Below are 26,367 nucleotides of genomic sequence, written 5' to 3'. Positions count from 1 at the left end.
GGCATTCAAAATGGCTTCCAGTAGTCTCGTAATGGATAGATACAGAGCCTGTGTGTTCGAAACGGTTACTTTTACTATTTTTTTCTGCAAAATAATGACAAGTTCAGGTAACAACAATGGAGATGCATAGCAACCACGCAGCCTTCTCTCCGAATTAGATCACAAGGGCTCAATGGTATTGAGATCTGGTGACTGTGGTGGCTAGGGGAGATGCGACAATTCATCCTCATGCTTAAGAAACCAGTCCTGGGCGATGGGAGCTTTTCGAACAGGGCCCTGGAACATAGCATCGCCATTGGTAAACAAACATTACACCATGAGATGCATCTGATCAGCCAATACGGCCACATAATTCTTGGCAGTAATGTGACTTTGCACAGTAACTGCGGAGCCCCTGGAATACCACGGTATGTCTATACAATGCATCTCACTTGTGCTGTGCTGTATTCATTGATGCCAAATAAACAAATATTACGGAAGGTTTTTGTTAGTTATTTATAGAATGAGAAACACCTCAAACGAAAAATGAAGCCATAGACCTGCAACCCTGTAGACCATTTTGCTTAGGCGATTGTCAACAGCAAGTATCAAGTTAAAAAATTGCATAACACTAGTACCACAGGAAACCATAATTGGCAAGATAATGTGGTAACTAGTGTTAAAGCACGTATGACATGTCATACATCTTTGAAATTTTCCCGCTGTTATTGATGCTTCAGAACAGAAACAGGCAGCAAAATAAAATAACATTACTACAGACAGCACAGTGGTACACATCTTTTTTAAAAACCTGTGTAACCAGCAAGAATGTGACAAGTACTTCCACTGGATTTGTGAATGTGGGAATTTGCATTATTAGTGTGGTCTTGCATTAACGCCATTTCAATTAAACACCCATAGATCTCAATATCTTACCCTTTTATTAAGTGCACTTAAAAATCAGTCTTTAATATTGTTAACTAGCATTATATAAATATGTAACATAAAGAACTTAAATATGAGTGAAAGAGTAAATTAAAATTTTGACTACTTTGGAAATTTTACAAGAAAGATTTTTTACGTTTTATTTATCTGGTCACGAGGTCCTATTGGATATAAGAGATATTGGCTGTACTGTACTAACGTATGCTGTATTTCATGAAAATATCGAATGCGCTTCTACTCAGACTCTGTGAGCTTCACCCTCCTCTTCCCGCCTAGGTATCGTGTTAACATGGATGCATAATGCAGTATCAGAACGAGAAAGACGAGGAAGCATGTATCTGAGCCTACTACAAGCCAACAGGTGGCTGCCGGGAGCACGGTGGGATGCGCGGGCTGTTATTTTATTCAGGGAGGTTGCTCGCGGCAGACATCGACTCCTATTACGACACGATGCGGGCGGCAACGGGATGCGGGACCAGCACAAAAGTGGAATCACTGGACTCTGTAGTTGCACGTTTTCGAATAAGTACACTACACATCTATCAATAACTACGGGGGCTGGAACGCCATAGCATCTACACTGCCGCTATGACCAAACCATCTCCCCTCCGCAGTTCCTCCAGTAGGTTGATAACATCGTTTTCTTAGACCTCTACGCTACACTCTAGGAATCCGAAGGGTCCCTCAAAATCCACGTTGACCTGTTTGCTTCCCAGTGTAACAAATAATCAAAAGCTGCGCGGAGTAAACCCTTCCAAAATCCAGACAACCACCCGCCGCTTCCGCTCTCATTACATGTACCTCGCCATCTATGACAATGCAACCCTACTCAAATGGCTCTGAGCACTATGGGACTTAACATCTGAGGCCATGAGTCCCATAGAACTTAGAACTACTTAAGTCTAACTGACTTAAGGACATCACACACATCAATGCCCGAGGCAGGATTCGAACCTGCGACCGTAGCAGTCGCGCGGTTCCGGACTGAAGCACCTAGAACCGCTCGGCCATCGCGGCCGGCTCCAACCATACTAAACAACACACTAAAATATCACCTAACGTTACCGCAGGATATATTTCGTAAACCACGTCAAATACTGACGAACCGATTCCACAGACCGAACTTGAGGAGAGGGGCTAGTGTAATTGATTAATACAAACCAAACAAAAACGAACGGAAGTATGTTTTTTAACACAAAGCTACGTTTTTTTAAATGGAACCCCGTTAGTTTTGTTAGCACATCTAAACATATAAAACAAATACGTAATCAGTGCCGTTTGTTGCATTGTAAAATGTTAATTACATCCGGAGATATTGTAACCTAAAGTTGACGCTTGAAACATTGTCCTCACTTCATTGCAGGGGCCCAAACAGCTGCAACATACATCGCGTTTCTACAGAATGATCTGCCAACGTTGCTCGAAAATGTCCCACTGGAAACGCGTCGACGTATGTGGTATCAGCATGATGGTGCACCTCCACATTCCGCAATTAACACTAGGCTGACCCTTGACAGGATGTTCGACGGGCGTTTCATAGGACGTGGAGGACGCATAGATTGGCCAGCCCGTTCTCCTGATCTTACACCTCTGGACTTCTTTCTGTGGAGTACGTTAAATGAGAATGTGTACCGTGATGTGCCTACAACCCCAGAGGATATGAAACAACGTATTGTGGCAGCCTGCGGCGACATTACACCAGATGTACTGCGGCGTGTACGACATTCATTACGCCAGAGATTGCAATTGTGTGCAGCAAATGATGGCCACCACATTGAACATCTATTGGCATGACATGTCGAGACACACTCTATTCCACTCCGTAATTGAAAACGGAAACCACGTGTGTACGAGTACCTCACCCCTCATGGTAACGTACATGTGCGTCAGTGAAAAAGACCAATAAAAGGTGTTAGCATGTGGACGTAATGTGATGTTCCAGTCCCTTCTGTGCCTATGGACCATCACCTTTGCCTTTGGATCCCTACGTAATTCGGTGCTCTCCGATAGACACGATCGAACAGCAGTGGAGTGGTACTCAAGCGCCAACTTTAGGTTACAATACCTCCGGATGTAATTAACATTTTACAATGCAACAAACGGCACTGATTACGTATTTGTTTATATGTTCAGATGTGCTAACAAAACTAACGGGGTTCCATTTAAAAAAACGTAGGTTTGTGTTAAAAAACATACTTACGTGCATTTTTTTATGGTTTGTATTAACCAATTACACCAGCCCCTTTCCTCACGTTCGGTCTGTGGAATCGATTCGTCAGTATTTGATGTGGTTTACAAAATATATCCAGCGGTAATGTTAGGTGACTCACCCTGTATATATATATATATATATATATATATATATATATATATATATATATACACTCCTGGAAATTGAAATAAGAACACCGTGAATTCATTGTCCCAGGAAGGGGAAACTTTATTGACACATTCCTGGGGTCAGATACATCACATGATCACACTGACAGAACCACAGGCACATAGAAACAGGCAACAGAGCATGCACAATGTCGGCACTAGTACAGTGTATATCCACCTTTCGCAGCAATGCAGGCTGCTATTCTCCCATGGAGACGATCGTAGAGATGCTGGATGTAGTCCTGTGGAACGGCTTGCCATGCCATTTCCACCTGGCGCCTCAGTTGGACCAGCGTTCGTGCTGGACGTGCAGACCGCGTGAGACGACGCTTCATCCAGTCCCAAACATGCTCAATGGGGGACAGATCCGGAGATCTTGCTGGCCAGGGTAGTTGACTTACACCTTCTAGAGCACGTTGGGTGGCACGGGATACATGCGGACGTGCATTGTCCTGTTGGAACAGCAAGTTCCCTTGCCGGTCTAGGAATGGTAGAACGATGGGTTCGATGACGGTTTGGATGTACCGTACACTATTCAGTGTCCCCTCGACGATCACCAGTGGTGTACGGCCAGTGTAGGATATCGCTCCCCACACCATGATGGCGGGTGTTGGCCCTGTGTGCCTCGGTCGTATGCAGTCCTGATTGTGGCGCTCACCTGCACGGCGCCAAACACGCATACGACCATCATTGGCACCAAGGCAGAAGCGACTCTCATCGCTGAAGACGACACGTCTCCAATCGTCCCTCCATTCACGCCTGTCGCGACACCACTGGAGGCGGGCTGCACGATGTTGGGGCGTGAGCGGAAGACGGCCTAACGGTGTGCGGGACCGTAGCCCAGCTTCATGGAGACGGTTGCGAATGGTCCTCGCCGATACCCCAGGAGCAACAGTGTCCCTAATTTGCTGGGAAGTGGCGGTGCGGTCCCCTACGGCACTGCGTAGGATCCTACGGTCTTGGCGTGCATCCGTGCGTCGCTGCGGTCCGGTCCCAGGTCGACGGGCACGTGCACCTTCCGCCGACCACTGGCGACAACATCGATGTACTGTGGAGACCTCACGCCCCACGTGTTGAGCAATTCGGCGGTACGTCCACCCGGCCTCCCGCATGCCCACTATACGCCCTCGCTCAAAGTCCGTCAACTGCACATACGGTTCACGTCCACGCTGTCGCGGCATGCTACCAGTGTTAAAGACTGCGATGGAGCTCCGTATTCCACGGCAAAGTGGCTGACACTGACGGCGGCGGTGCACAAATGCTGCGCAGCTAGCGCCATTCGACGGCCAACACCGCGGTTCCTGGTGTGTCCGCTGTGCCGTGCGTGTGATCATTGCTTGTACAGCCCTCTCGCAGTGTCCGGAGCAAGTATGGTGGGTCTGACACACTGGTGTCAATGTGATCTTTTTTCCATTTCCAGGAGTATATATATATATATATATATATATATATATATATATATATATATATATATATATATATATATGTCACTAAAATACTTTGATACAATGTCATCTCCTGCTTTAATGTTGCATAGCTATCGTCTCCAAAGAACTTCTATCCAATCCATCCAATCCTTGCCTCGTTTAATGTACCTTTTTCTTTCTCCCAAATGGTTCCTGTAGCATATCACCAACTTATCGCCTGTACTCATGCACATTTGACACCGCTGTACATCCTACACTACCGGCAACTGGAGTCCAGGAGTCCTATTGACTCCCATTATATCTCAATCCTGGAATGCACCGCACCTATACGAACACATTCCATCAACTCTACAACTGGAGACTCTCTACATCATTTCCCAGCGATACTTCAGACACCACTCATCCCCAGACAATGAGATCCACCTCAATATTTATCCTTGCTATGAACTATAATTCTTTCCCACATATCACATTCTGCTTCAGGGCTCATCCTTCCCCCTTCCATCTTTCTCTGTTCCTCTAACTCCTTATTGTTCGTCCCTGTTTTTCCACCATTCACAATGAACCCAAAAACTTCCTCCATCTCCACAGATACTACCCAGCCGTCCCCAGTGCTTATCCCCACATCACCAGGTGCGATCAGGACGAGCGCACTCAGTGTTCCGTGCAAGCTTAATTATGTGTATAGACAATTCATCCATTCCAGGCATCCCGGATCTCCACGAGTTTCGCCTGTTATCGACAGTGGTACTTGCAAGATATCGGCCCCAGGGATTTGGAGACTTTTCAGAATGTTTTAATTTCAAGTTGCAGCCGCAAAGCAATTGAAAAAATAAATATTTTTTCGTATGATATAATTACAAATTAACACTTTTTTCATTTTTTCACGTTACTTGTTCTGTGAAACTTTTCTTCTCGCGAAATTTCATGATTTTACATCAGGAAGAAGTACCGTATATGTTTTAACGAGTGAGTTCGCGAGTATCAAAGTATATGACGTAAATGGCCATATCTTTTGACTGCATCGACTCAGAAGCTAACGATCAGTCATCGAAAGGGATCATAGACCTTAGTATGTGACATAAATTTCAACTTGATACGTCTGTCCGTTCGTTACAGAAATGATTTAGAACAGTCGAACAGACAGACAGACAACGAAGTGATCCTAAAAGGGTTCCGTTCTTACGGATTGTGTTACGGAACCCTAACAATTTTTCTCAGTGAGATCCACCTACCTTTTCGTGGAAGTGCAGCTCGTATTTAATAGATAGTCACACGTATTAAGTGTATTCTTATTACTCGTTTTTAGTTTTTAAACGACAAAGATTGGTCAGGCGCATCTTCTCTGCTGGTTCGGCGGCTATTTGCAGTTTCAGTTTTGTGATGAGTAACTGGTGTCATCCCAGACAAACACTGCCCATCACGTCTTCCATGTGACGCCCATTGCCGACGGAATGGGTCGATTTGTTTCCCATTACGAAGAAAATGATTTTTAAAGCGGAATTGTACGTCCCTACTCGTCACAGCTGCCATCTCTGGCGAATGCGATATTATAAGTTCCGTGTGTTCTTTTAAGTGGGCCATAAATTTAAAATGGTGCACGTGTTTCAAATAAAATAGTTATGAGTAAAGTGTTTCCCTTATTTGTCCCTAACTTTGGTTTAAATATTGCAAGTAGAAGGAAAACAGAGGAAAGACGGAAACAAGATTTTTCCGGTCCCATGACATGGTTAATGTTGACACCATTCCTTTTAATTTCACTGAAGGTTGTTTTGACTTTTTTGTACGGTGACCAGTCTTCCTGCGCCCATTTCCTTTACGATTTATTCAGAATTTTCCTGCAGTCATTTCGTCTTTCATTACTTAAGGGGAGGTTTACTATCTTTTGGTTCAAAAAATCGATTTAAAAAAAATTGTATATTTGGATCCATGAAAGTGTTTAGAATCCACCCCTGAAACGGTTTTTTCGAATGCGGAACGGAAATGTTTGTTATTCGCGGTTGAAGAAAAAAATGCACCTGCCTGAAATCGGCCTTTTTCATGTACCAGCTTTTTCGGGAATTTCGACGTTGTAGCCGCGAAAAATTATTCTATGTGCTTGCTCATGACTAGAACTGATAAAGTGATCAAGGAGCTTACGACGTACTACGGCTTGGCAATCCGACGGCATTCCAATTCGTTGGAACAGATGAAGAAGGCAATTTGGGCAACGTATTTCCACAAGTGTTCGACGGATGACCACTCATAACACCAAAATTGTCCGGCTGGGGAAAGTAGTTGGTGCAAGTGGCGCAATTGGTGGTTATCAGACACCTGGACGAATATCAACACGACCAGCCGCTCTCAAAAGTTCAAAAAGTGATTCATCCTATCTACTAAGCCCTTTCAGAGGACGAGTTATTGTACCAGTGCTTGGGAGGAAACACACAAAATTCAAATGACAGTTTGAACGCGTGTGTTTGGAAGTTAGCTCCCAAGAATTTGCATTCTGGTGCGAAGACTATGAATATAGGGACTTTCCTGGCACTGAACAGCTTCAACGAAGGGTATTCAGCAATTCTAAAGACCATGACAACGATGGGCGTCACTCTGGGACTCTATTCGACGCAGTTCGCCAAGCATTCGGACGACCACCGGATTCAAGTGGCCGAAAACCGCTTGTCACCGGCCGTACAAGCGGCTCTGGAGCAGCGCAGGATGGACCAGATCGAGCAGAACGCCCTCTGTGAGGAAGAGGAAGGACTAGTTTATGGATCCGGAATAGCAGATTGAACGTAAGTTGCGTAATATTGCATTTATATGTAGTCATAACTTCAAACGCGTTTTTCTGGAAACGACTTTTTTTATCGCGCGGTATGGTAACTTCAAATCTACTGAACCGATTGGCTTGATTCTTTGTTTCCAACGAAGCTAACTAAATTAGCTAGGAGTTGTACCACTTTTATTCCGATCCATCAACTATAAATATTTTTACTTGACCGACGAAGTCGAAAAATCGATGAAAAAAAACCCATTTTTTCAAATGGCCGCCATTTTGTTTCCTACGGTAAAAATAACTTAAGCGAGGTACCGCTCCTAAAAATCTTATACACTTCGCTAACGTCAACTCAAATTTGATTTGAGACTAGCCAGCTGACCTGTGACATACCGAGCGTGGAGGTCTACATCGAAATTTTGTTTCGTTTCGACGGCACTTCCGCCTTTAGTCATCGACATTTCCGGTCGAAAAGATTCCAGTTTGTAGAGGAAATATCAATTAACATTTTGACCAAATTTGACATTGAAATCTATAATACACTCCTGGAAATTGAAATAAGAACACCGTGAATTCATTGTCCCAGGAAGGGGAAACTTTATTGACACATTCCTGGGGTCAGATACATCACATGATCACACTGACAGAACCACAGGCACATAGACACAGGCAACAGAGCATGCACAATGTCGGCACTAGTACAGTGTATATCCACCTTTCGCAGCAATGCAGGCTGCTATTCTCCCATGGAGACGATCGTAGAGATGCTGGATGTAGTCCTGTGGAACGGCTTGCCATGCCATTTCCACCTGGCGCCTCAGTTGGACCAGCGTTCGTGCTGGACGTGCAGACCGCGTGAGATGACACTTCATCCAGTCCCAAACATGCTCAATGGGCGACAGATCCGGAGATCTTGCTGGCCAGGGTAGTTGACTTACACCTTCTAGAGCACGTTGGGTGGCACGGGATACATGCGGACGTGCATTGTCCTGTTGGAACAGCAAGTTCCCTTGCCGGTCTAGGAATGGTAGAACGATGGGTTCGATGACGGTTTGGATGTACCGTGCACTATTCAGTGTCCCCTCGACGATCACCAGTGGTGTACGGCCAGTGTAGGAGATCGCTCCCCACACCATGATGGCGGGTGTTGGCCCTGTGTGCCTCGGTCGTATGCAGTCCTGATTGTGGCGCTCACCTGCACGGCGCCAAACACGCATACGACCATCATTGGCACCAAGGCAGAAGCGACTCTCATCGCTGAAGACGACACGTCTCCATTCGTCCCTCCATTCACGCCTGTCGCGACACCACTGGAGGCGGGCTGCACGATGTTGGGGCGTGAGCGGAAGACGCCCTAACGGTGTGCGGGACCGTAGCCCAGCTTCATGGAGACGGTTGCGAATGGTCCTCGCCGATACCCCAGGAGCAACAGTGTCCCTAATTTGCTGGGAAGTGGCGGTGCGGTCCCCTACGGCACTGCGTAGGATCCTACGGTCTTGGCGTGCATCCGTGCGTCGCTGCGGTCCGGTCCCATGTCGACGGGCACGTGCACCTTCCGCCGACCACTGGCGACAACATCGATGTACTGTGGAGACCTCACGCCCCACGTGTTGAGCAATTCGGCGGTACGTCCACCCGGCCTCCCGCATGCCCACTATACGCCCTCGCTCAAAGTCCGTCAACTGCACATACGGTTCACGTCCACGCTGTCGCGGCATGCTACCAGTGTTAAAGACTGCGATGGAGCTCCGCATGCCACGACAAACTGGCTGACACTGACGGCGGCGGTGCACAAATGCTGCGCAGCTAGCGCCATTCGACGGCCAACACCGCGGTTCCTGGTGTGTCCGCTGTGCCGTGCGTGTGATCATTGCTTGTACAGCCCTGTCGCAGTGTCCGGAGCAAGTATGGTGGGTCTGACACACCGGTGTCAATGTGTTCTTTTTTCCATTTCCAGGAGTGTACTTCCCGAGAAAAAAATTATCAAAGAACATGCTTTTTTCGGGCCAAAGATAGTAAACCTCCCCTTAATTTTCCTCAACAGTTTTGTTCTTTGTTCTTCCGTCGAACATTCGAAATGTTCCTTTTGTTAAAAAAAGTTTCTTTGCAGTTACTTTCATGGTACCTACACTACTGGCCATTAAAATTGCTACACCACGAAGATGACGTGCTACAGACGCGAAATTTAACCGACAGGAAGAAGATGCTGTGATACGCAAATGATTAGCTTTTCAGAGCATTCACACAAGGTTGCAACCGGTGGCGACACCTACAACGTGCTGACATGAGGAAAGTTTCTAACCGATTTGTTGTACACCAACAGCAGTTGACCGGCGTTGCCTGATGAAACGTATTTGTGATGCCTCGTGTAAGGAGGAGAAATGCGTACCATCACGTTTCCCACTTTGATAAAGGTCGGATTGTACCCTATCGCGATTGCGGTTTATCGTATCGCGACATTGCCGCTCGCGTTGGTCGAGATCCAATGACTGTTAGCAGTATATGGAATCGGTGGGTTCGGGAAGGTAATACGGAACGCCGTGCTGGATCCCAACGGCCTCGTATCACTAGCAGTCGAGATGACAGGCATCTTATCCGCATGGCTGTAACGGATCGTGCAGCCACGTCTCGATCCCTGAATCAACAGATGGGGACGTTTGCAAGACAACAACCATCTGCACGAACAGTTCGCCGACGTTTGCAGTACCATGGACTATCACCTCGCAGACCATGGCTGCGGTTACCCTTGACGCTGCATCACAGACGGGAGCGCCTGCGATGGTGTTGTCAACGACGAACCTTGGTGCACGAATGGCAAAAAGTAATTTTTTCGGATGAATCCAGGTCTGTTTACAGCATCATGATGGTCGCATCCGTGTTTGGCGACATCGCGGTGAACGCACATTGGAAGCGAGTATTCGTCATCTCCATACTTGCGTATCACCCAGCGTGATGGTATGGGGTGCCATTAGTTACACGTCTCGGTCACCTCTTGCTCGCACTGACGGCACTTTGAACAGTGGACGTTACATTTAAGATGTGTTACGTCCCGTGGCTCTACTCTTCATTCGATCCCTGCGAAACCCTATATTTCAGCAGGATAATGCACGACCGGCCTTTCTGTATACAGAAAATGTTCGACTGCTGCTCTGGCCAGCACATTCTCCAGATCTCTCACCAACTGCAAACGTGCGGTCAATGGTGACCGAGCAACTGGCTCGTCACAATACGCCAGTCACTACTCTTGATGAACTGTGGTATCGTGTTGAAGCTGAATTGGCAGCTGTACTTGTACACGGCATCCAAGCTCTGTCCGACTCAATGCCCAGGTGTATCAGGGCCGTTATTACGGCCAGAGGTGGTTGTTCTGGGTACTGATTTCTCAGGATCTATGTCCCCAAATTGCGTGAAAATGTAATCACATGTCAGTTCTAGTACAATATATTTGTCCAATGAATACCCCTTTATCATCTCCATTTCTTCTTGGTGTAGCAATTTTAATGGCCAGTAGTGTATTTTTGTCTATCCTACTTCTGTGATTGCCCTTTTTAGGATGTCCAATTCTGCTTCAAATAGGTTGCAGCAGACTGCCGAGATGACGAGGCTTGAACAGGTTAGACATAGCGAGGAGAGCTGCATCAGACCTGTCTTCGGAGGGAAGAGCACATCTACAACAGCCGTGCTGAGGTGCGCGGCAGGCGGTTGCCCTGCACGGTGCGGCCTGCAGCGGACCTGAGGCGCCACGGTAGGCATTATCGGTGGAGCAGCGGCGGCTGTCGGCCGGCAGACAGCGGGTGTCGGTGGCGGGACGTGCCCCCGGGCGGCAATCGATTGGCAGGGAAGACGCCGTCCGTGTCCCCAGTGGCTCTCAGCCGCAGGCCGCGCACCTCCCTCACTGACCTACTGCTACAAGCTGCAAGCCTGTCAGCAGATTACACGGCTAAGCGGCTTTAACGACCGTGGAGTTCTCGATTCTTTTGTAGGTACCGCGGATGTAGATGATGCATAGGCTGAAAGAAGATGCAGCGAATGTCGTCTTCGAAATTAAAAAATAGTCCATTAGCTTGCCACTCCGAAAAAGAAGAAAAAGATACATAGAACCTGACAAAAGGTTAAAAGACATTAGAATTACGTACAAGGTGATACAGCTGCCCCTACCGCTGGGGTTTATGCAACGAGCACCATTCGTATAACACGTACAAGATTTTCATATTCTTAGCTCACTATGCCAAAACTGATAGTCCCACAGAAAACATGAACAGGGGCCGGCCGGAGTGGCCGAGAGGTTCTAGGCGCTACAGCCTGGAACCGCGCGACCGCTACGGTCGCAGGTTCGAATCCTGCCTCGGGCATGGATGTGTGTGATGTCCTTCGGTTAGTTAGGTTTAAGTAGTTCTAGGTTCTAGGGGACTGATGACCTCAGAAGTTAAGTCCCATAGTGCTCACAGCCATTTGAACCATTTTTTTGAACATGAACAGGACCTGCTTCTACGAAATGTAATGTACTAAAAATTTTTACTCGGATACATGTTTGCTAGACGCCGCAGTTTTCGAGTTATTCAAGAAAAAAAAAACGTAGAAAAGTAACTTTCAGACGAGTTTTTCTTGAACAAATCGAAAACTGCGGGCTCTGGCTAAAATGTATCCCTGTACAAAATTTAACTATATTAATTTTCTTGCAAAATGGTCCTGTTCATTTTTCCTCCAGGACTAATAATTTGTAGCGAGCAGGATAACCTAAAAATATCACGCGTGGTGTTTGAAGACATTGAAGGTTTCATAAAACCGATAAGTAGGGGCCGCTGAATCACCCTGTGTAACAACTAGCGGGGGGGGGGGGGGGGGGGGGGGGGTTTAAGAAAATGTTAAAAATCTCTGGCTTTCTTCCAAAAAATTGGGTGAGAACTAAAATTCATAAAATAAGGGAACAAGTTTAATAATTTGCTGCAGTAATGCAGTAGAATAATTAACAAGGTAAACTAAATAAAAAAAGGTAAAAACAAAAAATAAACATTCCTATACATATCATGTGCATAGCCAGTCTTAAGCCTGGAGACAAATGAAGGGATGTACTTAGTACAAAACTACAGCTAAAATTTTGTGGTAGGGAACACCATGTAGGCATCACTGGTCGCAAAGCCCACTGTAGAAAAGCTGGCGAGACAGATTCCGCAAGTATTACTTTGCTCAAAAGGGGCGCTAAGGTAGGCACTGTTTACAGCTTAAAAAAATTACATGTAATTTGATAACCGATTTTCGATTACTGGTTGCAACAGCTATCAAAGGACTCTTTGACCCTAAGCTAAATTGATAATACATAAATTCTATTTTTTTTAAACGTAAGTCATGTTTACAACAACAGCGCAACACTACTGATTGCTTGCTGATTCCACAGATACGATACAATCGTTCTGAAGTTGTATTTTAGAATTTCTGTAAGAAATCCATATTTCGAATGTTGACACCACTGAAGTTCATGATCCCGTAGTTTGCTATCATGAATTAAGGATCTATATATAACGTCTAAAGATCATAATAGGATCATAAGTTTCATGAGAGATCTATTTGTTTGCCTTATTCCAAAACTGTATCACTCATTAACAAAGGAAGCTCAAATGAAAATTCAGTTAAAAAACTGTTTTCATAAGTAACGTTCATTCAGTTACTGGTAGAGAACAAAATATTATATTTTATACATACAACTGTAACACAAAATGAATTAATAAAAACAAAATATAAATTACAATATTAAATTCTCCATAACTTCGAAAATATAACACACTCGAAAACTAAGCCCAGTTTTAGAATCAGCACAAAAATTCTTGGAAGATGAGATATTTTACGTCTCATTTCACAGTCATATATGGAATATAGAAAGGAAAATCTCCTCTAAACTAAAACTAATATGAACTGAAATAGTGCTGGCCATCAGGCCTTAATTCTACTATGGGGTGCCGGCCGTTGTGGTCGAGCGGTTCAAGGTGCTTCAGTCTGGAACCGCGCGACCGCTACGGTCGCAGGTTCGAATCCTGCCTCGGGCATGGATGTGTGTACTGTCCTTAGGTTAGTTAGGTTTAAGAAGTTCTAAGTTCTAGGGGACTGATGACCTCAGAAGTTAAGTCCCATAGTGCTCAGTACTTATTTTTGTAACCTCATATACCTTAAACTTGTGGGGAGAGGCATACCGATAAACAGATATTTGAGACACCCCCGAAGGCAGTTCATACACAGATGGAAAGAAAAAATCGCAACAGCAAGAAGGAGTTGTGCGACATTCAAAATGTTCAAATGTGTGTGAAATCTTATGGGACTCAACTGATAAGGTTATCAGTCCCTAAGCTTACACACTGCTTAACCTAAATAATCCTAAGGACAAACACACACACCCATGCCCGAGGGAGGACTCGAACCTCCGCCGGGACCAGCTGCACAGTCCATGACTGCAGCGCCTAAGACCGCTCGGCTAATCCCGCGCGGCTATGCGACGTTAACGAAAGTTGATACGCGTGTTTTTAAATCTGAAAGGTGATGTCCATTCAAATTTCATGCGAGACGCATAAGAATGGGGCTAGTAGGTTTGCTTTAAGTATGCTGTATAACGTTCGTGAACGTCAGTCACCTTTGAGACTAGACGTGGTGAGCCGATGTTAGTCAAGAATACCTTTAAGGCAACAAAAAGGCCATTATCAACGTCTCACCCGTTTGAACGAGGTCACCTATTAGGGCCACGAGAAGCTGGATGTTCCTTCTGCGATACTGCAGAAGTTATGGCAGGAATGTAGCCACTGTACACGATTGCTGGCAGCGGTATTAATGAGAACGTACTGTCGCAAGAACACCAAGCACTGGATGAAGGCGTGGCACTACCTAGAGAGAAGACCATCGTGTTCGGCGTATGGATCTGGCGAATCGAACTGCATCTGCAGCAACAGTTAGAGCTGCAGTTGGCACCACAATATACAACGAACTGTTACAAATCGGTTACTACAAGGACAGCTCCGAACCAAACGACCTGTAGATTGCATTCCACTGACTCCAAGTCACCGCCATTAGCGACTTCAGTGGGTTGGAGGACAGGTTAGAAGTCTGTTGTTTTTTCTGATGAGATGTGGTTTTGCCCTGGTGCCAGTGAGGGCTGTGTGTTTGTTAGGAGGACAGTCGAGTGCCTGCAACCAACCTGTCTGAGTGCTGGACACACTGGACTACACCTGGAATTATGGTGAGTGCCGCAATTTTATGACAACGGGAGCACTCTCGTGGTTATTCCACGCAGCCCATGTGCAAATTTGTATTTTAGTCTGGTGATTCGACCTGTTGTGCTGCCATTTATAAGCAGCATTCGAGGGAGCGCTTTGTGAAAGGATAACGCTCGCCCAAGTACCGCTGTTTCAATTCAACACGCGTTACAGAGTACCGACATCTTGCCTTGGCCTGCTCGGGCACCAGATCTGTTTCCTATCGAGCACAATGGGACATCATTGGACGGCAACCCCATCGTCAGCCGCAAACAGCATTAACCGCTCTTGTATTGAGCGCTCAAGTGCAACAGACATGGAACTCCATCCCACAAACTGATATCCAGCACCTGTACAACACAATGCATATACGTTTGCAAGCTTTCATTCAACATTCTGCCGGCAACACCGGTGAGTAATGTACTAACATTTCACTTTTACAATGACATATCTCACACTTACGTTAACCTGTCATCGCTCAATGTTAATTACTTAAATACGTTACCTAGACAAATATATTCCCGAAATTTGATTACTCTACGTCAACCATTCCTTGGTGTTCCGATTTTTTTCCGTCAATGTAGTGAGTTGATGTCGAAGTATGCCGTTAAGGCCGTCAGTACTTGTGTTTCTGTGAGCGCCTTCCAAATGTAAGTTCTCCACGGGGGGAAAACATGGCCGATGGCTGTTGTTATTCTGAACTTCTATTCTAATGTGTGCTTACGAAATAAAGATCGTGGTATGAATACGTGGTTGTCATTTCTTAAAATTTACATAGCTTAAATGAACTTTACGATCAGGCCTCTGAAATCGTGTTTGGGGACTGAATAGTGTCAATAATTTAACTCAGAAGTTGATGGATAACAAGTTTTTTGGTGTGTGGTTTGACACTTCCAACAAAGGTAATCAAAAGTGTTACCCTTTTTGTGTAAGTTACTTTGATGTGCAAGCAGGCGTGTCCCACAGAATTCTAGATTTCTGTGGGGACTCTGGTGAGTCTGCATCTGCAATGTTTGAACAGATCTTGAAAAGGATTCCAAAGGACAGAGTTGAATTTGTCCCAGGTTTCAAGTTTTACTGCAGACAATACAAATGTAAGCTATGGGAGAGAAACTTTGTGTTCACTTGTTGTTGTTGTTGTTGTTGTGGTCTTCAGTCCAGAGACTGGTTTGATTCTATCCTGTACAAGCTTCTTCATTTCCCAGTACCTACAGCAACCTACATACTTCTTAATCTGTTTAGTGTATTCATCTCTTCGTCTCCCTCTACGATTTTTACCCTCCACGCTGCCCTCCAGTATTAAATTGGTGATCCCTTCATGCCTCACTTAAAAAAGGAAAATCGTGGTATCGTGAAATCAAATTGCTGCGCATATGTGGTCCATAATTGCTGTAAATCTTGTATGAATGTTATGTCAATAGATATTCAAATATTAGTTATTAAGACTTTCAACTATTTCTCATATTCAGCTAAAAGGGTATCTCAATTGAAACATTTATCTCAATTTCTTGATTTAGAATACGATGCTTTGTTGACACATGGACCTACAAGGTGGTTAAGCCTAAAGCCTGCCATAGAAAGATTGTTGAAAAATCTTCCTGCAATTATACAGTAATTTTCTACAGTAGATGATTGCCCCGGCTTCATTATAACAACTTGATTGATGTATCTGGTTCAGGAAAACAACTTATTTTAGTGGAATTTTACCTACAATTTTCCAGCAACTTTTAATTCATCATTCGTTCTTAGTGAAATCGATAAGTTGGATCTGTGGGAACAGCTGAATGATGGCTCAGAATTTAATTTTTTTGTCTTGAAGCTTAGAAAACGCCACACACTCTAACTGTTTACATTAATAGTTCCTCTCTCACTTGTATAAAAGCGTGTGATGAAAAGTCAACCATATTCTTATAAGACAAATCTAGAAGAAAAAGTCCTACAAACATGTCTGAAAACAAATACTTGTTGAGAGAGTGACAATTTACTTGTGTTAAGAACGACCAGTAGTCACAGCTGTGGTAGGTATTAGTCGACACCAACGTATCATGTATGCCGAACGACATCCTCAACGCCGCATATGTCAGAAAAAGAATTTCACAGTTTGTTCCAGAAACTTGTAGAATTGCGATTGTTTCCGACCAAGGCAGAGGTATTCCGCTAGATTTCTCACAGTTCTCACGCTGGATTTGCTAAGTACGAAACACAAAAAATAGAGTAGGTACCCCATTTCAACGAGAGTCTTCTTCTGATTATCTCTCAAGTACCGGCGGTTACCACTTTCTCAAACCTCAGCTAGCGAAAATTGTCTCACTAAAATTTCTACGTGATTTCCTAATTCCCATCGGCATAGTAGTGTATGTTCCTGTAGTCTTCATTACCAGTTCTCATGAATTCCAAGGAAGCAAGCTTTTAGAATCAAGCTTACATCTAGTGTCGAATTTCAAGGCAGGTACAAGCAGAACATACCGCCTAGAGCACACAAGAATATGTCAGTGAATGTTAGGTATCACTACTGCACGTGTTGTTGATGACTGTTCTGAAGTCGTAGCTAGGTGACGTCTTGTAGTCAAGACATTCAGAAGTGATTCAGTTTATCAGACGTTTATAGTTGTGAAGACAAGTTATTTCGGGCCAGGAAGATGATGTGAGAAACAAGGAAGGGACGCTAGATCAAGTTTTGTTCGGCACAAAATTTCTTGATAGGCGCTCTGGACAAAAACATTTAACATCTTTAAAGAATGTACGAGTGTACAGGATAGTAACGCTGTTCAAACTAGTAGAGAAATTCCGGAGTAATTCATAGCTTTAGTAGCGAGGAGCAATTAATTGACAACTCTCCTTCAGAGCTGGATAAAATATTTTTAATTAATCACCTACTCCACAACCTAAAACGGTAAGATACCTTTACGAATTTCAACGTCTACACGGTGGGAAAAGAATGGGAAATTTTGGAACGTGTTGTGGTCACTCCACGAGGTAGGTGTCACGGAATGACATATACAATGCTACTAGCACTGTCTTGCCATTTATTAAATGACAAGTTACTGAACACTTGTGCGAATTCAACTTATTTGACAAACATTAGTCTGACTTTCATAAACACCGCAGCACAAACACTGCACTAATTAAGGTAAACGGTGTCTTGAAATATGCCATGGACAACCGTGACACCACAACACTAACAGCACTAGACTTCAGCACAGGTTTTGATACTGACAACTTTGGCATATTGCTCAGGAAAATACGACAGCTAAATTTCTCAGACTGAAGTGCTACTTGAAAAACAGACAGCAATTTGTAGTCTGTGGGAATGAAAAATTGTCTTGGAAACATGTTACATCTGGAGGGCCACAGGCTTTAGTCTTAAGCCCACTTTTGTTTTCCTTGTATGTCAATGAAATTTCCTTTGTTTTGTCTTTCTGTGAACATCTTTTCTATGGCGACGACCTACAGCTCTACCCGAGTGTCAGACCTGAAGGTGTCAGTAATTCTATTGTCCAGATGAATGAAGATCTGTCTTCAGTGGTAACTTGGATGAAAAACTTGAGTGTTAAAGGAAATGCAAAAAGGTCGTAAGTATGTTAGTAGCCTGTAAGAATGTAATAACTTCAGAATTCTGTGATCAATTTCCTCCCATTTCAGTCTACGGTAATAAGGTCCAGCATCAGAAAGCAGAGAAGAAAGTGGATGTAACTGAGGCAGAGAATACTGTCGCCAAGTGCCGGAAGACTTCCGCTTGCCTCGATGCCCTCAAAAAGATTCGAAACATGTTTGGAGAGGATATGAAAGGTCAACTCGTGCAGTCACTCTTTCTATCGAATCTTCGCTATTGTGATATAATTCAACATGTCACGAGTAGTGAAATACAAGACGGTTAGAATTAGCCATAAACGCTTGTATGCGTTACATCTGCAAAATTCGTCGACATGACCACGTCAGTGCTTCATACGTCCGGTTAGGGTGGCTGCTGCCCGACAAATTACGACACTACCACGCGCTGTGTCTACTTAACCGGCTCCTCAGGGCGCTAGCACCCCAGTAACAAGCAACAGAAATTAAGTTCCTGTCACGTCATCATACGCGAAACAAGGTTTCATTTATCTAGTATTCTAGATATATTCATAATACAAGAAGTTTTAAAAGTAACATAAACAGTTTAGACCATAAGAAACCTTTATTTTTGTGGTTACCGACTTCGGTTAGTTTCTGACCATCTTCAGATCTCATACTGTGGTGGTAGGCGTTAGCACTCCACGAACGTCAACTGCTCAGCAGTTCGTAACGCATGCTCCATTTTCCGCCACCGTGTACAGTCATGGTGTGAGGTCTGAAGATGGTCAGTAACTCACCGATACCGGTAACCACAAAAATAAAGATTTCTTGCGGTCGAGACTGTTTATATTAATTTTGAAGTACTAAAAAACCGCTGTTCTCCTCGAAAAATGTTCTCAAAAATGAATAATGCAAGAACTTCTGCAAATCTTTCGCTTTCGTTGCTGTCCGCCTCTGGAACAGCTACTTCGACTCTGCGCTTTTCGCACAATTTCAGGTCCTTCTACTTTTAAGAAGAAGTTTAAGCACTTCTTCTAACACATCTCATAAAATTAAAGTACTTGGCCAGCTTTTACTCTCCCAAATATCAAAGCCAGTGCTCCTATCTTTCTCCTTTCCCTTCTTTATGAGACATTCCATCTTTTCTTCCCTTAAGATATACCGCAAACTGTAGATGAAGAGCAACAAGCAGATTCCATATTCCTATATTTCCGAAAAGCGTTTGACTCGGTACCCCTCAACAGACTGTTAAAAGACTTCTGAGGTAATACAACCTAGTATGTTGTTCACTACGGTGAGTGTTCATCAGAGACAAGGCTTTTGTCAGGAGTGCGCCATGGAATAGTGATAGGACCGCTGTTATCATTTATGTACACGAATGATCGGCTGACAAGGGGGGCAGCAATTTGAGGTTTTTTGCTGATGATGCTGTGCCGTACTGGAAGGTGGCGAAGACGAGCGACTGCAAGAGGATACAAGGTGACTTAAACAAAGTTTCTAGTTGGTGTGATGAATGGCGGCAGGCTCTAAATGTAGGAAAATTTAATTTAATGCGGATGAGTGGAATAAAGAACCTTGTAATGTTCGGATACAGCATTAGTACTGTACCGCGTGACACAGTCACGTCATTCAAATATCTGCGTGTAACATTGCAAATCGATGTGGAATGGAACGAGCATTTGAGGACTGGGGGAGGAAAGACGACTGCCCGACTTCGGTTTATTGGGAAAGCGTGGTTCATCTGTAAAGGAGACCACATGTAGAACACTGGTACAACTTACTCTTGAGTATTGTTCGAGTATTTCGGATCCGCACTAGGTCGGATTACAGGAAGCAATTCAGAGGCGGACTGCTAGATTTGTTACCGATGGGTTCAAATGGTTCAAATGGCTCTGAGCACTATGCGACTTAACTTCTGAGGTCATCAGTCGCCTAGAACTTATAACTAATTAAACCTAACTAACCTAAGGACATCACACACATCCATGCCCGAGGCAGGATTCGAACCTGTGACCGTTGCGGTCGGTCGGTTCCAGACTGTAGCGCCCAGAACCGCACGGCCACTCCGGTCGGTTCCGATGGGTTCGAGCAACATGAAGAGTTGCGGAGATGATACGGTAATTCAAATGGGGTTCCCTCTAGGGAAGACGACCGTTGTTTTCAAGGAACACTACTGAGAAAATTTGGAGAACTAGATTTTGAAGCTGACTGCAGAACGATCTTACTGAAACCAACAAACATTTCATGTAAAGACCACGAAGGTAAGAGAAACCAGGGTTCATACGGAGGGATATAGAGAGCCGTTTTCCCTCCGCTCTATCAGCGAATGGAACAGGAAAGGAAACGAGTAGTAGCGGTTCAAGGTTCCCCCCGCCATGCACCGTGTGTATGCAGTGCAGATGTAGATGTATCACTTTCCTCTTTCCCTCCATCCATCACACCAGTCTCTGTGCCCATTGCTAACAGCAATCATGATTAAAAACCTACCTTACTGTAATCTCTAGATGTTGTTTTATTTATCGTTTACAAATATAAACAATGTTTATGCGTTTTTTATATGCAGTATTGTAATTTTTGTTTGCTAAATATACTATAGCATGATTACTATAATACACGCAATGTAACACATGTAGAACACCTGTTTAGATGTAAGGACGGGGGCCTGATGGCACTAATTTTAGCAGGTTAATTAAATAAATAAATAATCTTAGCGGGAAGGTTAGTGTTGTCTGTTGCCCTAGTCAACCAAAAGGTGAGTGTGGTCGTATCGCAAGCCGTAAGTTGTTAAAATCAACGTCAAAAGGAGCCTCAGAAATATTTGAGTGTGTCACTGTACAAACATAGGTACAGAAAGTGGCTTTTGAAACAAGCAGATGAATATTCGTGTCTTATATAATAATAAGTGAAGGAAATTAGGATTTATTGTCCCGCCTGTAACGATGTTATTAGATACAGAACAAAAGCTTGATTTGCGGCGGATGGCGAATGAAACCAACCCTGCACTTCAAATAACATCCCGGGAATCGCTTTAACGCTTTAGATAAATCAGGGCAAACATATTGGGTTGGCGCATAAGTTCGTAGTGTTTCTTCAAAAGTTTAAACGCAACAGATACACTCAACAAAGTTTTTAGTCATCAACAATATATTCTCCTTCACTATTTACAACAGTCTGCCAACGCTGGGGTAACTTCTCGATTCCGCGACTGTAGAAATCACGTGCTTTTGAGGCGAAGTACTCGTCAAGACATGTTCGTAGAGCATTTTCATACGGAAAGGAATTTCCTTGAAGGTTTTTCGATAGAGAGTGGAAAATGTTAAAATATGACGGCGCAAGATCAGGTGAATAAGGTGGGTGCAGAGTGACTTCCCATGCCAACTCCTGTACAGCTTTTCTTGGCAGTGTAGCATAATGCAGGCGGGCATTATCGTGGAGTAGAATCACTTCACGCAGTCTTGCTGGTCGTTGTTCTTGGATTGCGTCTGCAAGACGACTCAATTTTTGACAGTAGACGTCAGCAGTGGTTGTTACACCTCAAGGAAGCAATTCGCAGTACACCACACGGTCGCTGCCCCACAGATGCATATGGTTATCATTTGTGGATGCACGCAGGTCTTTGTACAGGGCATTGCTTCTTTGTTTGGGCTCAATCATCCCTTTCTTTTCCTTACGTTAGCATAAAGACACACTTCTCGTCACCAGTAACGATACAGAGTAGGAATAGTCGGTGCTGTTCACGAACCACCTGCTGATTTTTGTGATTTTGGCTTAGCGCATGCGATAGCCATAAACCCGATTTTAGAATCTTCCCCATTGCATCCAAATGTCGCAAAATGATGGAATGATCACAACTCATCATATTTTCCAGTTCTCGAGTACAGTGGCGTGGAACACTGCGGATTAATGCCTTTAAACGATCTTGTCAAACCCCGAAGGTTCTCCTGAATACGGCGCAAATGCTCCTAGCTGCCTCCGCTGGTGTCATCCCAGTGTTGAACCCAAACAGAGGAATATGTCGGAAACGTTCCAATTTCTCCACTTGGCACTCCATTTTCTAGCGTCTACAGCGCCATTCACTACCTCCAAGTGACAGAATGACAATATGTAAACTCAAATAGCAACGGTGAACTACAAATGGGAAATGGCAATCGATGAATAAATCCATAGCAACCGGGACACCAACATACCCAACAAAAACGCTACGAGCCTATGCAACAGCCTAATCAATCTGCATATTAAACCGGGGAACTGACACTCCGTCCTTTCGAGTAAGAATGTAGTGTATTACGACTGAGACACCTCGCTTGGGTCTTAATTAAAGACATTGTATTTTACAGCACTTACCGACATCTCTGAGGCTGGGTGGTCGACGATTTCAAGTTCGGCTTCGCGTCCATCCAGCATCACGGACACCGTCTTCTGGCCGAACTCCTCATCTGCAACAAATAGAAAAGTCATCAGCTGCAGTTCACCATACTTGTTCCACATACTGGCTGCCGTTAATTTTTCATAAACCCGAAACCAGAATTTTGCCGTTTATCTGAAACACACATTAGATTTCATTCCACACGTTAAGAGTTCAACACTAATGTGACTTAGATACCAGTCCACTCTGAGAAAGAAACATTTCAGCTTGGATCAAAAAATTAAAAAAAAGTATATATATCTGGTGTCTGTTCTTTCGGACATGTCCGAAAGTTCAGACAACAGTTAAGACAAAAAGGAATTACAAACATTATCTGCGATCATCATTGAGTTAAATCAATGGGGTAAGTTGAAACTGGTGCGGGACCGTGATCTAAACCCGGGTCTCCTGCTCACTAGGCAGATGCTCTGACCCCAAGCCATCGCAACTTCTTGGACTACCCCAGCGCGCCTCCCGCCACACTCAAATTCTCAACTTATTAAGACGCTACTAATTTACCGGTTATTGTCATTACTCGCAGCATTTCGCCGATTCCTATAAGAGTTCGAACTTTCCCCATCGATTTAAATCAATGTCCGTTCGCAGCCAATGTCTGCAATTTCTTCGTGTCTTTACAAGTTAGTGTCCAAATTCAGTCCCTAGATTGCTTTCCCTTATTCTGGTCATATTGAAGTAAAGGAAAGCTACATAGAGACTGAATTTGGACATTTTTCCATTAAACTGCCAATTCAAGTTCACTTGAAAATTCAGTGTGCAACTGACTTGAAATGTAGAAGAAGACTTCTAACGTTGTTTAAATTGACTGGGGACAGCCTGCAACTGAGTATAAATGATTGTACTTTCCGGCCTCAGTGCTTTGAGATCGAAAAGATGAAGCTCATTGTTGGGTCTGGATATTACAGAGGAGAAATGCTCCTATCGGACCACAAAAAATACAACTATGTTCTTGTTTATTTAAAGGCTCTAACTGAAAAGTAAAGTACCAGCTTTTTTCTTTCCCTGCTGCAGGAGGGCATGTTACGCATATGAAAAGGAATATCTTGGTTAGCAAAATTTAGATAATTTACCTACCTCAAACCGAATTCACGTGCAAAAAACCTTTGGATGTGCTTCAGTATTGCAAGATGCGGTTCTCAGATGATAACGGAGACACTTTACAGGATGTTTGTCCGTGCTACGTCACTTCATAAACTACGTTTTCGCCTCACAGCTGGTTTTCCGTGGCTATTTCACTTGTATAAGCAGGGTAACTTTGAACCTCCGTATTTTGGAAAAAGACATGAGGAAAATTTTCAAGACTGTTCAGGATCGGGATCTTAGGAGTACATAATATAAATTATAGCCATTTTCTGTGCATAGCCGTCTTGGAATCCATGGCTGGGTTTTAGAAAAAAAGTTCTTGGGCGTTTCTCGATAACGGGCAAAAGTTTTTGGAAACGAGGAGATGGAGCTCCTACACAAATGCTTAGAGAATATCCGTTAAAATTTCAGAAAGTTACTGCAGTTGTTTATTATTTAGATTTCGCCTCATGCAGGATTTTACGTGTAGAGTTAGGGTAAGTTTAAACGTCTTTATCTTCGAATCGGATAAAGCCATCAAGAAACTTTTCAAGGTTGTTCGGGATAGGAGTCTTAAGATTATATCGTAAATATTTCAGCCATTTTCTGTGCATAACCGTCATGGAATTCTCGGCTCGACTTTGGCCTGTTGGTGAGGCGAATGTGTAGTAAAACAAAGATTTTTGTGGGGTTTTACGAGGAACCGCCCATGAAATGATGTCGTCTCCACAAGTCCGATCAGTCCCACCATAGACCATATCATGTGCAAAAATAACCAACCGATTTGCTCCGTTTGCCTAAGCAGTAGAGTAATGGTTATACTTTGACCCTGTAGTGTAGAATAGTGACATTAAGGCAATCCTTCTGTTGGCTATGCTAATCATCCCTAGTGCAAGAGCTATACAGAATATTCGACCATCACTTTCTATCACCAACAGAAATCTAGGTAAGGGCGTTGGAAGAATCCTTTTCTCATGCGCGGCGTTTTGGGAGATACTGGTACACACGCTGTCGCATACATACCGATGTCCAACTAGAAAAGTTCCCATGTTATCTGCGCCATCCATTATAGCAATATACAGACAGAACGTGGTACGTTTTCGAGTTTTCGTTCGAGTTGAAGGTTTTATGCACAATATTTCGGTAACTAACGCAGTTTCCTTTTTCGGTTGGGGTTATACATCTCTGTGGTGTAGATTCAAACGAGAAATTTTTGGGCCGTTTTAGAACCCTCGGTTCATTTCCGTCAAATCTCAGGCAGCGAGGAGAGAAGCAAATGAGTTCCCTATTGAGGGTATTACGTACTGAGTAGAAATAGACAGTTCTGGAATCTGCCGATAATCAGCGGGAAGCTACGTCTAACTTTGGTTGGAACCGGAGAATTAGAATTATTTTTGTGAAGGTGAGTCAAAAAGTATTTGCACAATATTTTTATAATGTGTTACAACAACAGTTAAAAATTTGCAATAGCGTCATTTTTAGTGTTCCCTACCTCAGTCGGTATAAACAGAACCCTTATAGGATCACTTTGTTGTCCGTCTGTGTATCTTTCTGTCTGTCTGGCCGACTATTAAAAAACCCTTTTTCTTAGGAACGGATAGACGTATCAAGTTGAAATTTGCGTTTCATACCGAGGTCAAAGGTTCCTTGGTGATGTAAAAAATGGAATCTTTTAAGTAAATGCAATCAAAAGTTGCGGCCATTTGTGTCACATATTTTACGTGGTCGTCGCCACCACACACTGCTGCATTTATTTCACTCTTGACACCTGCTTCAGACCATCCATACGGGGGACAAAGTTTCCCGTTGGGTCAATAACAAGCCTCACAACTAGTAATCTGGTGTCGTCACTAAGACGACTGACCAAGCTCATTATACCACTCACGGCAAATGAGGCCCAAAGACGGCACCAAAACCATCTTCGGTTTCGTTACTATTGTGATCCTGTCGTAGATTTTCGTTTTCACAAACGCTGCCTGCAACCTAAACTGCTGCCCTCGAACAGTCTCTACTGGTGCGCTGACTTTTGCCGCAGACGACTCTGCCATAAGAGGTCGACCCTGTTCGCGGGAGCCGCCGTTCACAGCTACATCTGTCACGGACATCGAATCTCACCAGCTGTTCAGCCCTTGGCTTCCTCAATAGCGGCAATACTGCACACACTTGCGGCATTGGAAGGACATCCTACCTCCAGTATTTTGATGGATGGAGCCAGTGATTCATCAGGCGAATGTCGGGAGGCGTGTTGGTTGCCTTCGCGCCACAACCAATTCCATCAGCAGCGCCACGGCACAGACCTCCCCCACACTGTGCGACGATGAGGCGCTGTTTTTTTATGAGGGGGAGGGCGGGGAGGAATCGATGGTGTCTTCGTCTACCGCACACTGCACGCCGTTCACATCTCGGCGTGAGTCGATGGATTGAAACCTCCCACCAGCGCACCTTCGCAGAATTACGTTATGAGTGGCGGATGGCTCGGGACTCATATATTTGGGGTTCTTGTACTGTTTTCCTTTTGCATGCTAAGATCGATGTAGTCATCATGTCCATCTCCAAATAGTGTAATTTCTTCCGGTTGAACACGAGTTAGTATCCCTGGCCCTTCCTGCA

At 44.1% G+C, this 26,367-nt stretch overlaps 1 protein-coding gene across 1 annotated transcript in view; it reads right to left on the bottom strand.

The window, feature by feature from the left end:
• The window catches only part of LOC124616464 (ras-related protein Rap-2a-like), a 553,011-nt gene that overhangs the window by 51,219 nt on the left and 475,425 nt on the right, over positions 1–26,367 (bottom strand). Inside the window, exon 4 of the mRNA XM_047144773.1 lies at positions 22,617–22,708. Coding sequence (XP_047000729.1) covers positions 22,617–22,708 — 92 coding nt within the window. The remainder of the gene's footprint in view (positions 1–22,616; positions 22,709–26,367) is intronic.

The sequence above is a fragment of the Schistocerca americana genome, chromosome 5, assembly GCF_021461395.2.
Source record: "Schistocerca americana isolate TAMUIC-IGC-003095 chromosome 5, iqSchAmer2.1, whole genome shotgun sequence".
Classification (NCBI taxonomy): domain Eukaryota; kingdom Metazoa; phylum Arthropoda; class Insecta; order Orthoptera; family Acrididae; genus Schistocerca; species Schistocerca americana.
Note: the sequence above shows the minus strand (reverse complement) of the source record. Positions and strands in the feature narration are given on the sequence as shown.